The sequence below is a fragment of the Convolutriloba macropyga genome, chromosome 1 (genome assembly GCF_964194025.1).
Source record: "Convolutriloba macropyga chromosome 1, txConMacr16.3, whole genome shotgun sequence".
Taxonomy (NCBI): Eukaryota; Metazoa; Xenacoelomorpha; order Acoela; family Convolutidae; genus Convolutriloba; species Convolutriloba macropyga.
Window position 1 is genome coordinate 57,226,628 of NC_134468.1, and position 12,892 is coordinate 57,239,519.

The 12,892-nt window shown below is 34.3% G+C and overlaps 2 protein-coding genes across 2 annotated transcripts in view; both read left to right on the forward strand.

The window, feature by feature from the left end:
* Window positions 1–4,852, forward strand: part of LOC142340735 (uncharacterized) — a 52,517-nt gene extending 47,665 nt beyond the window's left edge. Inside the window, exons 10-11 of the mRNA XM_075391437.1 lie at window positions 1,165–1,230; window positions 4,525–4,852. Of these exons, the coding sequence (XP_075247552.1) occupies window positions 1,165–1,230; window positions 4,525–4,632 (174 nt within the window). The 3' untranslated portion in view covers window positions 4,633–4,852. The remainder of the gene's footprint in view (window positions 1–1,164; window positions 1,231–4,524) is intronic.
* Window positions 1–12,892, forward strand: part of LOC142340744 (small COPII coat GTPase SAR1-like) — a 356,486-nt gene that overhangs the window by 34,969 nt on the left and 308,625 nt on the right. The gene's annotated exons all lie outside the window — the stretch shown is intronic.

The window sequence follows — 12,892 nt, forward strand, 5'->3', positions numbered from 1 at the left end:
ACACGTCAAGGCATACAATGACCAAAACAATAATTTTTTAATGTAATTTTTTTTCAAAAATGTTGTTGAGTTTGCTGAAAAAAGCGTGAATCCAGAAGTTCAGAAAAACTTGCAGGATTCGCAACGATGTTTTTCTTTTAAAAAAGTGCCATTTTAAGCGTTTTTGCAGTTTTTATTAAATGATGGGTTCAAAAAAATCATAGTTCCTCAAACCCGGTTTATCTTCCTATTCCGAAGAAATTATTTGAAATGATTTTCATGGTTTTGTTTGTCTTTTTTCTCACAGTTTTATGGGTATTAGGAATTACATCTAAAGCAAGGCTGAAGAGTTTTTTCTTTGGATTTTGTAATCAACCAAATTTCAAAAATTAGAACACTCTGGAAAAGTTTTCCTCAGTTTTCCTAATTTGCCACCAAAGACCTTTTACGAATCCTTGAACACAAAAAAAAAGATATAAAATACAGTATAATCCCCTTTTGCAACAGCTTTCAGCAAAAATACTCAACTTATCCCGCCTTTGTTCTGTGCGAACAATTTTTTAATCACGTCAAGGCATACAATGACCAAAACAATAATTTTTTAATGTAATTTTTTTTTCAAAAATGTTGTTGAGTTTGATGAAAAAGCGTGAATTCAGAAGTTCAGAAAAACTTGCAGGAATGGCAACGATGTTTTTCTTTTGAAAAATTGCAAATTGGGACTTTGCAGGAAGTGGAATATTAAATTTTTCGACATACAAGACCAGTCTTAAATTTTCAATGTGATGAGATGGAATATTTGCAAATGCACTTTTCAGATTCTCCTTTTGCTTGTTTCGTTTCATTTGCTAACTAACACGCGTAAATTTTCTATATTTTTGCTACTGACAAACATGCCCTGCAACTGATGACCTAGATTGAAATGATGATCTACATTGAAATGATGATCTATATTGGATAACCTAAACTGGAATAATTTCAACAAATTTTTTCAGAAAATAGAGTTATGTTAGAATTTACTTCAAAACTCAATCTTTATGAATTGTTTTTTTCCCTCGAATTTTTATTACAATATCTTGAAATTTATCAATTCTCGAGTACTTTACTCATATCAAGGTTCTTCTTTTTTACTTATTCAAAATTTGCTTCATTAATTTGTTATCTATTGTTATCTATGGATTTCAGGTGTTGGATTTGTTTGAAGGATTGGACTACATGGTTCTTGGTAGCTTCTGTCTCTTCATAGGAACAGTAAGTGACGTCATCTTAAAGCGCCCCCTTGCCCTCACGCACTTCCCTAGTTCAAAACTAATGCCAAATTTGGAAACATTTGCAATTTTTTGCTCGATAAAGCCACATTTGTAAAAATTTGCAAATGATCTTTTCGCAAGGTCAAATTTGCAAAGTTTTGCAAAATAATGTCAAGTTGCAAAAATTTGCAAACGGTCGGCCGAGTTCGTTCCGGTCGAGATCTGCTTAATTTAGCACTGTGTCTTATTTTCCTAGCCATTTCGCTGAGATTGTTTAATTCAATTGAAAAATGTCTAAAGTACACCTCGTAAACGATATGTCGTCAAATCACCCTACAAGGCCAACCACTAACGATTAGCGACAAAAAGATTTCAGACCTGTTTGCAAATATTTGTAAAACTAATTCATTATTTTACAAAAATTGCAAATTTCTTTATAATAATTGCAAATTTGACATTAGGTTTAAACTATGGTTGTTGAACTAGACACTCTGAGATATTTGATTTTGTTTACAAAATATAAACAAAAAGGCTTTTCGGAGCTCAATTCGTCATGAAACACGGAAGCTCAAAATTGTGCGTTCACACTTAATGTTTCGACCCTACTCAAACACGTTTTTGACTCAACTGTGGACCAAATGAGGAAGAGATAGAAAAATTTCAAAAAATTGCTTGGTTTTTATAAATCACAGACCAATAAACAAATTAAACAAAAACACACCATAGGGCCTATGATACGTGACATTGAGGAGAGTAAGAGACAAGAAAAACAACAAAATCATTCAAAAACAACACAAATTACCTGCAATTAAAATTCATTGTCTTTTTTTAAAACAATTGGTGAAAAGGTCGAAATAGCATCACATAGAAACTAAACGATGACTTGCATTTTACCAAAAAATAAAGTGACTGTTTTTATTAAGAATGATGAAGAACTAGTAGATAGAGAACAAGAAGGGCAAACTGAGAAAACACGTTTTTTTGAAAAAATTTATTAAAATTCATTAAAAGTCATTAAAAGTCATACGACTTCAAATAAAAAATTTACAAGCAATAATGATAAAGTCATTTCAATTTTGCAAAAAAACGGTGCCGAACCCTATGAAGTAAAAATCCGTTCACTTAAATATCAAAAACGATCAATTGCCTTCTTTCAATGCCTAAAATCCATTATATATCAACTGAAAGCATTGGATAGTTGCTTCAGTAATTCCATCGACACCAAAATAGGGATTTGATTAATACAACTCAATAAAAAGACTACAATGGAACATCAAATTCTGGCCAAACTAGAGAATCAAAAACTTGTCGGAAACAGTTACACAAAAACACATTATTATTTCATTTAAACCTTATTTGAAAGTAAATAGAACCCGTTTTCAAGGGAACTTTTAAATGAAATTAGAGTTGCATCTAATAGGCATGCAAAAATGCAATTATACATTAAAAAGGACAGACCCAAAATAAAATCCTTTTTCCATCGCAAAAACGATGAGACCAAAACTGACCTTTCCAAAAATTGGAAAAACCCAATTGTTTTAAAACGTTGAAGAGAATTTTTTTGTAAACGAAATCATAATATATCAAAAATTAATTATGCATTTTCTAAATAAAATCTGTTTAAGGTAAATTAGCGAAAGACCGCAACAATGTTCCAGAAAAAGTTTCTATTAAGCAGTGGTACAATAAGCTCATATATGAGTAAACGAAGATTGTGTTAGCAGTGTTTTACGTCGACTTTATCGGTGAAACTGGACAAAATAGGCCAAATAGCCATATTTTGATGCCAATACTTATGACAAAAAATGATTTTTCAAATATTTAGCCAAAACAATTGGTAGAAACACATCGCCAGCTCCCTTTTATCTTTAAATGCAATAGCAATGAGACTATCGTTAACAATTTTGTCATTTTTTATCCAAAATTGATCGAAATTTAAGCAAAATTTACAGAAAAATGTGATCAAAACAACGGAAGATAGGCTAACTTTCCCAAAAACTATAAACCCCCGTGACTCCTCGGAAAAAGCAAAAAACAAAAAAAAAATTCAAATTGAAATTCAACTCTCGACAATCTTTCTAATGATACCAGTCAAAACCCTGTACGATGAATATATCGATTGGCGAAAACAGACTGAGCAAAAAAGCCCAGTTGAGTTTATAGTTCCTCCCCCACTAAAGTAGGTCGGAGCAGAAAAGGAACGAAACTAATTTCGAATTCCGAGTGAAGTATTCCTGTAGTTTTTTTTGGTGCAAATAAACGTTAAATATGATCTGAGTAAGCTGGGTTACTCAACTGCTGATAGACACACTGAAAACATTGAGTAAATCTACCTCAAAAATAAGTTAATAACCTGAATTACTCAGGTAGTTCTGCCTTTAATTTACCTAAACTTTACCTGAAAAATTACAAAAATCAAGTCAAAATTTAATGAAAGCCAATTTAGTGTAAACTTTTTATCGTTCAGTTTGTCCATTCTGTTTATGTTTTCAGTTAAGCAACTATGTATGCGATATTCATAGTCAATTAATGTTTGTTTCTTTTTATGTCACAGAAATCTGAAGATAACTGAATATGTAGTAGGGACTCGACGATAATTTTGACGGCAATCTGGCAAATGACACCTCAATAAATTTTTACAACTTTAAGTAATCTTTCATGCCATATACCTGTCTTTTGTACCGTACAAAAGACATGTATGGGTTTTTGACATACATGTGACATCAATTGACATACAGAAACGAACACCATATAAAAGACTATTAATGGTATCTTGGGTAACGTGTCAAGAAAACGCAGGAAAGTTTAGACCAAAGTAGTTGCAACCATTAATGATCATATGTATGGTAGGTAATAAGACGGGTCAACACCTGATCTGCATTTATTGCCACTTGAAACGCACGTGCAAGCTTTAAAATCTCAGATTTCTGTAGCGTCATTTTGTACAATACCCGATTTTGCTGTAGATGTACAAATATATATGTATATATATAAATATATAATTATGATTACTGAGAAGTGATAAGCCGGGATGCAGTGAAACAACACAAAACTTGAGGAAAATTTTATGATGCATTATATTTTGAAAGTGAGTCACACAAAAATTCCTAAACCCGAAAAAAATATGTATTCTAAACTATTTCCTATATAACTTAATCATATTACTGGTACCATTGTAATTTTCTAATGACAACTTGTGTAAGAATACTATAAAAAGTATATAGAGCGTAGAACAACTTATTTGAAAGCAGTTGACTGGATTATTTACTGAAGTTTACTCGTTCTTATTGTTTAGACACTGTCGCTGATTGCGCTTGGAGCCAATTTCGCACACTTGTGGGACTTCAACTATTTGTACGGAGATGACAAAACACAAGACCAATACTCATCTTATAGATTCTAACACTTTGCCCTCTTTAGATGCTAGACTGTTCTTCTTGTTGTGTTTGCCTGAAACTTTCCAAAGCCTGGATGCTATCTCCGCCCATCCGTTAGAAGAATAGTTTTAGGGTGTCGAATGTATTTGTTTTTCAATTTATTTTGTGTACTAATTCATTTCTCCTAATCGATGTTCAAGTTTCCCGAATTTGAAATCACTTTTGTATTGAACTTGTCCAACTCAATGTTTTCAACTGTTCGGAAAGAAGCAAAATAGCTTTATATGATATCTTCTCAATAAAATTGACATTTCTTCAGAGGACTCAATTTCTGATCCTGGTGAACGCAAACTTGATGCACCATGATAAGAAACATAATAAAACATAGTACATCTCTACCAAAGATCTTGACATCCTGACGTCAAGAAATTGTCAAGATGTGTACGAAGTTGAAAGATCTTTGCATGGGCATCAAGAAACAAGGTCTTAGCAAGATAATCAAGAAAGATTAACCATGACACGCAAGACATATCAAGATGAAAACACAAAAATTTGTCGAGAAATTTCAAGAAGCATCGGAAAATTCAGCTATCGCTAGTTTGCTGAGCAGTTGAGCCTATTTTTTTTCCTGTTTAATGATTTTTTTAAAACGAAACTCCTTCAACAAATTTGGTTCATGGAGAGCTAAGCAATGCAGTTGTGATTCTGAACTTTATAGCTAGCTATAATTTTTTCTCTTTCATACATTGCAAAATTGCTACCTGGTTGATTTTATGGGCGTGGCAAAAATGCCAAAATAGGCATCCAGCACAACATGAAAAACTGCTGATCGCGCTGGATGCACATGTAACAACAAAAATCGTTATTATAGGCATGCAGCAAAAGACGATAGTCGCGTCATAGTATCGGATAATTGTTCCAACCCAGTTTATTGGGGGAGGAACTATGTACTCAATTGGATTTTTCGTTCGGTCAATTTTTGCCTGTCGTTTTCTCTACCCAATGTCAGTTTACACAATATCAATTTTAATTTACCCTATTATTTAAATTACCAGAACGACTATTTAGCCGATTATACAATTAAATGCCCTCGGGACTTGATATGAAACTATCACAAACTAATATGGTATCATTAGTGGCTAAATATTTAAAGGGCTCGTGGGACTTCTTGATACAAAACTGTCACAACCGAACGCCCGAACGTCTGATATGTGAACACAATAGGTCACAGCCCAGGTCTAGACCTCGACTCATGAAAAGACAATGCTCGACAAAAATGTGCTATGAAAAGACCATACTGGACTCATTTGAGCTATGAAAAGACTTTAGCTGGACTTTAAGGCATTCTGGACTTTAGCTCGACTCAGATTTTTTGCAAAAGACTTTAGCTGGACCCTAAATTTTACAAAAGACTTTGGCTTGACCCAAAGTTTGTGCTGGACTTAAGCTCGACACAATGTTTGCAAACAAAGTCGAGTTAAAGTCTTTTCATGGGTCCATCATTAGTCTTTTCATGGGTCCATCATTAGTCTTTTCATAAGTCTGTTTTTCTGCCATTAACGTTTTGCGTGCAATATTGCATATAACGTAGTCAGCATATGTGATCATGCACCTTTTACGATTCAAAAGAACCATAAATACCTCAAAAACCTGCATTATTTTTTTAAAAAAAATAGCTAATAATTTTGGTAAGGAAAACAAACTGAATAGCGCCGAAATTTTTTCATGGCTAATGGGACTAGGACCAATATTCTTAAGCTAGCTGGTTTCATTGAATCAAGCAATGAGGTAATATACTCGATCTGAAAAAACTCTTTAACTTAAGAATTGACAAAATTCTTAAGGCTTTTGGCAGATTTCCAACTGATTATTAAGTTGGACTGCTCTGGTGCAAAACTATTTAGTCTTGCTCCGGTTCTGCTTCTGTATGTACAGAAGCAGGAAAAAAATAAAAAATTTGAATATTGAAAAAAAACAGACTTATGAAAAGACTAATGGTGGACCCATGAAAAGACCTTAACTCGACTTTGCTGGTTATTAAAAGATTAATGCTGGACCCATGAAAAGACCTTAGCTGGACTTTCTTCGTTATGAAAAGACTTTAGCTCGACCCATGAAAAGATATTAGCTCGATTTTTACTAGGAACCTCGACCGTGTAGTTATAGTCAATATTGGCCCCCCCCCCCCCCTACTAGACTTTTAAAGTCTTTTCATAAGTCGAGGTCTAGGCCTGGGAGAGCAGTTGAGTAAATTGATATTGGGAAAAAGGTACGGGGTAAAAGAGCAGGTTGGTTAAACTGGCGTTGAATAAAATGGCCTTGGGTAAAATTGAACTGGGTAAAAATTTTACTGGGTTGAACTCGGTAAAAATTGAACTGGGTAAAAAACTTTTTCAGTAGTTTTTTTTTCTCGACAAAGTGTCTTCCAAATTCCTGCAATAAATTCGGTTCACAGAGTTAAGCAATTCAAATTTTGATTTTGAACTTTTTAGTCAGCTGTTTTTTTTCGCTACCTTACATTGCAAAAATTGCTACTTAGTCGATTTCTCGAGCGAAATGTCATAGCGAAAAATTGCAAAATAGGAACCCAGCAAAACATGAATAAGTCTTAATTGGGATGGATGGATGCCCAAGTTAATAGAATTATATTTCAACAATCCAGCATACGAACAGACATCGTTATTATAGGTAATCAGCAGAATAAGATAGTCGCGTCATAGTATCGGATATTTGTTCCAACCCATTTTATTGGTGAAGGAACTATAAAATCAAACGGTTTTTATTGTTCAGTGAATTTGAGCCATTCAATATAAATCGCAAAGGATTGTATGTGGTATCACTAGAAAGCCCGTACAGCGTATAATATATAATTGAAGAGATTTTTTTCTATTTTTCTCTTTTTTAAGTAGTTATCGAGGTTTAAATTGTTGTGGATATTTGCTGAAAATGTGTTAAAACTTTTGGCGATAGTGCTGTTGTTTTAACCTCTAAGGGCAGAATTTTGTTGACGAACCGTTTGATCTAATCTTATGGCTAAACGTTTTGCTATTTTTTTTTTAAATACTGTCTTCTTTCATTAAAATTGGCATTAATTACGCTTCTATAGTCGGCTCTGTTTGAGCTTGCCCATATGACGCCCATAAAAATTGTGGAAAACATTTTTCTAAACTCTGAAGAGGTCAAATTTTACTTGCGTTTCCAGTGGCAGTCTTGATCAAATTTCTGCTGGTTTCCTCTCCAATTTTTTTTTGATAGTTGTCCAAAATGCATAATTTATTCTTGATATATTTACTTTTTTGTCTAATTATCCATATCCAAACATTTCGGGGTAGTTACGTGTTCCTAATGGTCAAATAGCAAGAGCACGGCTGGTTCTGATCTAACCTTTATTGTTTACAGTCCAAGAATAATTGAAATTGGAATCAGTCGCTGTCCTCTTTAAAAATCCTTTTGCATTCTTTGCGCTTGTTAGGTTAATTACAAAACAGAATAATTAAATTCAAGGCTTAACACTTACAGTTAAAACTGGTGTTCTAGTGGTTTTTGAAGTAAAAATATGGTTTATTAGGTCAAAAGCCTATGGTCGTTGTGACCTTTAAAAATACGTGCTATCAAATTGAACAAATGATTTTCGAGCTCTCTGACTTGTTTGGTCAATTTGTACCTCAGGGTCATTAAAGAAACGTCGCATCGTCTTTATAGTGGATTAAAATTTAATGGTTATGCAGTTTAACTTTAGGTAAAATTTTTCCATTGATGCTACTAATTTTCTCATTGTTTCCAAAATTATTGACATATCAGAGATCAAGTTTTTGGCGTTTAAAAAGAAAGGAAAAATGTTTATTATTGGGTTAATATTTTGTGTAATATTACAAATTGTTGTGTTATTTTTTAGTGGAGATTGGGTTTTTAACGGCTTCGACAATGTCATCAGTAGAGTTTCATAGAAATTTTTTAATGAGCTAAATTTGTCGTTCTTTTTGCGCCTTCTAAAAATAGCGTATAGATGTGTTTTATACTTTGCAGTTTTGCTGTTTTTTTGTCAACTTGTTACCTAGACTCATTACATGCCTGTCGTATGTGACAATATTGATGTAAGAAAAAGGCCGGCACAATTGAACATATCTAATGTTTTTAGCGCATTGCTCGTTGTTACAACGCCTTAGACAATGGTTAATAAGAAAACTTCAGTTTAATTCCTGATTTTTTCTTTTTTGTCGTTTTTTTGTAGACGTATGACTTATTCTGCATGTCATACGTCTACAAAACGAGATCTGTCATATAATGAAAGATATCAACGGATTTTTCTGGAGAAAAATTGAACATTCTTTATGATTCCAGTTGATAGCGAATATTTTTATCCTTCAAAATTAATTCTTTTGTGAAATTGAATTTTTTTTAACGTCGCCCGCTTTGTTCTGTTTTTTTCTACTTGTCACATTGTTTCATTATTCAAAAGTCACATACCACATTATTGGTGTTCAAAGAAGGCGCAATTATTTATATCTTTTTTTTGTGTACAGATTATGGTTCTTTAAGGACTTGGAGACAAAATTCTCGCAAAATATAAATGAATTTTTCTTTTAGTCTGTATGTGTTGTTTGTTTTTGTAGACGTACGACATATTCTGGATAATTACAGGCCTCAATGTCCTCAAAGGTCTCAATGCATGGCGTGAAACGGACCAAATGATCTTATTCATCTTGGCTGGAGCGCTGCCTTGAACTGAACTTACAAAAAAGAGCCTTTGCACTGGTTGTCCGACATAAAAACTTTTTTTCTGATTACACAAGATCGTAATAATTTGTACGGTTTCCGTGCAGAAATCATACAAAAAACGATAATCCTACGAACCAGTCTATTTGCAATTTGTATTTGTTCCTCGTAAATTTTTATGAAAAATTCAGTTTGTCCAATTTATTGAAATAAAAAATGGATATTTACACCGGGTGATAAATTTTGGCTGTCGTAATACTAAAGCTGATCTGATCTGCATTGATATATACGGCTCAAACAGCCGTAAAACTAAACGCACATTTTGTCACACTTAACTGAATCATCTTCTCATTTAATAAGAAATAAAATCAATTCTTATTTCAGCCATTTTTTTGCCACTTTTTAATCTAATCAGTTCTGATCTTTCTCCTGTTCCCTTAATTTTTGGTTATTCATTTCAGAGTGGGCAATTTTGATCGGAAGATGGAAAAGCTTCAGAGTGCGAGGGGTTTAAGCGCCCTTTTAATACACGGAGAAGCTCATCATCAGACAAATTCCGCCCCGAAGTCTGATTACTTAGGAGTTTAATTCCTGCTCTCTGATCACTGCAGAGTTTCCACCTGTCTGTCTCAATGAGGGAAGCAACTTCACTGGTGCTAGAGGAAGATTGTTCAGCATAAGTAGGGCCATAAATCAAAGAAAACTTCAAAAATAATAAGAGTAGCCCTGAGCGGCGCGGATACCAATAGTGATAGCAGTCCGCGTTAAGATGAACCGACGAAACCAAAGCAAGAAGCGTTTTTGTCGGTTTAATCGTTGTTTTTCTACTAGCCGTGATTATCGCCGTTTCTGCCGGTTTCATTGTAAGATCTGTCGGTTACACAAGATGAAGTCGAGACCAAAGAGAGGTAGTGGCAAGACCGACTTCGATCGCGGACAGGGGGGTTCGGGCCACGGGAGGGGAGGGGGTATCTAAAACACCAAGAGTTTGCCTACGAAACACACCGGAATAGCTTGCCTACGAAAAAAGCTATTTTTCTTTATTTTCTTTGCTACTAAGTGAATGAACGTTTTCAAAAATTTTTTTACCAGGTGCACGCGTTGTTGAAGCCAAACTAAAATTTGTGTGACAGTTCCCCAGTGTACGTAGAAAATAGTTAGATTTTCATCTGGTTTTAGTTGCATTTTCAAAGATGATGGATATTAATCACACCACGGAAATATTCAAATCAAAACAGACTCATTATTGACAGAGTTCCTGTATGCATGATAAAAACTTTTTCCTCTTACAAAAATTTGGGGTGATCACTGAACTATTTTTTGAATTATAAATATGACAAATAAAACAGGGAGTCTGGTCATTTAATAGACATATACAGAAGAAGTTCGATCAATTACTGTGTAATAGCTATAGTAAAAATTTATGTTTGAAACAACGATTACTAAAGAGTTAACAGGGCTATATAGAAAAAAGTGTCCCGCTTTTTCATCTCTATTTCTTTAACCTCCTATTAATTTACCCCTATTATCAGCTATCATTCCACTCCTCTTATAATGCGTTACATAATTGATACTTTTAAAATTCTACTATAAATATTCGCCCAAGCCTAATGAGACCGTGGGACTTGAAACTATCGCAAGCGAACATCAATTATCCGCTTATATTTAAGAAAAGAGGCTTTTAATGCTAATTGTTAATTTGCTGGTTGAGATGATAGTGGGTTAATTTATGAGGAGTTATTTGTTGGAATAAATATTGCAGGGTGAAAAGAAGTGCAACCATAATAAAGTAATTTTCAATAAATTTTACCTAAAACTTTGAAAGGATTAAATGAAGGAGATAAGATTGGGTTTAAAGCTTTTTATCTGCATAGGTAGATAGTCAAATCCTTACAACTCAAAACGAGGTAGTGAAGAGTAATTGAAATAATTGAGGAAAAAACGAGTGACAATAAGAACGATATAAAACTTGACCATGGCTGATCATTATCTAGACGGATCTGATCAATCTCTCAAAATATTGAGCAAAAGTCAGAATTGTGAGAAACATCTGAACTTTCATTAAACGAACGCGCAAGGCAACACGGAGCTCAGTAAATTTTGAGGATAGTAGTGATAAAGGGGTGGTCTGTCGCACACTTTTAGACACGTTTCTCCCAAAACCCCGCTCCTTGCGGGATTCGAACCCACGCCCGCACCATCTCGAAATTTATTGGGTTTAACCACTGCGCCAAAACCCATGTTCTAAAAATTGTTTCCAGCCTTTTTAAACTCATTTCCCATCATCAGTTGTACCCTTTGAGGCCATATTAGTTCACAAATTAAGCAATTAGAGTCAAAATTTATAGTTTCTCTTTATATCAATCCAACTATAAAATTTATTGAATTTTTGTTCAAAACGAAGGCACTTTGGTCTTTCAGGAATTGCTAAACACAGTTGAATGCTGCACATGTATGCTACTTCTAAATGTGGTTCGAATCCTGAAAGTCCGAGATGTCTTCTTTTCTGTAGAAGAAAATTCCATTCGTAAACAAAAGTTGGTATATCTTATCAGGAATTCTTACGAAATTTTTCTCTCCGTTTCATTTGCTTCAAGATTGTCTTCTAAATCAATTGAACTGATGAGTGTTTCAAAATATTCTTCAACACATTGCCGCCTCATCATATATTCAGTGAAATTACTTGTTCCTGTAAAACTTTCGTCGGAAATAGCCGTCTCTCACAAGAAGATAAAACATGAAGCAAGTGAAAATACACTCTCCATCCAGAATCAAACTCGTGGCCTCACTTGGTGGATTGATGCTCAGACCGATTTCGACTTTTCATTTGTTTCTCATGAAGGTGACTCAGAGAACGCTGTTATTTGCTTCCGCTGGTGTGAAGACTTAAATTCAGATCATCAACACATAATGGTATGCAGCGACAACCCAAAGCAGATGGAGAAAACAATAAAGGCTTTCGTTCTGCACGAAGGAGAGGTGTTGTATGAAATACGGACACGCACGTTTGTTCCCCAGTCGCCCTTTCAGAATTTTATAAATCAGTTTCTTGGGATTAGTGCCGTCGAAGTTGTTCGTCGCGGAGAGCAATTTGAACGCTTCCTAAGAGCAGATGAGCTCGGAGTGGACAATAGAACAAACTAAAAGAAGGATTTGTCTGGAAAATTGAAAAATCATCGCCCGTACGACTCTTGCAGCTTACTACGCTTAATGAGGATCAACGCCGCTTTCTGGCGAAAATCGAGAGTCTTCAGAGCAGCGACTCACCGTTTGAATCATTGCTTGAACCGTTTTTTGATATTTTGGCCACTGATTACGGATTGTGAGCATGTCAGAATATTCAGTCTTTTTAATATTCGAATATGGACTCACAGAAGCGCATTGTAGTTGCTGGGAATGTTGGGAAGACTTGAGCAACAACGAAGGATCAGACGATAAAATTGAAAGCTCAGACATGTATTTGTCACATCAAACAGAGCTCTGATAAGACTTCAAAGCGAATTCAAAATTTGTAAACTTTTCACGTAAAACAGCTGGTTTTTCTTTCAATGTTTCCAGATCTGAATTTTA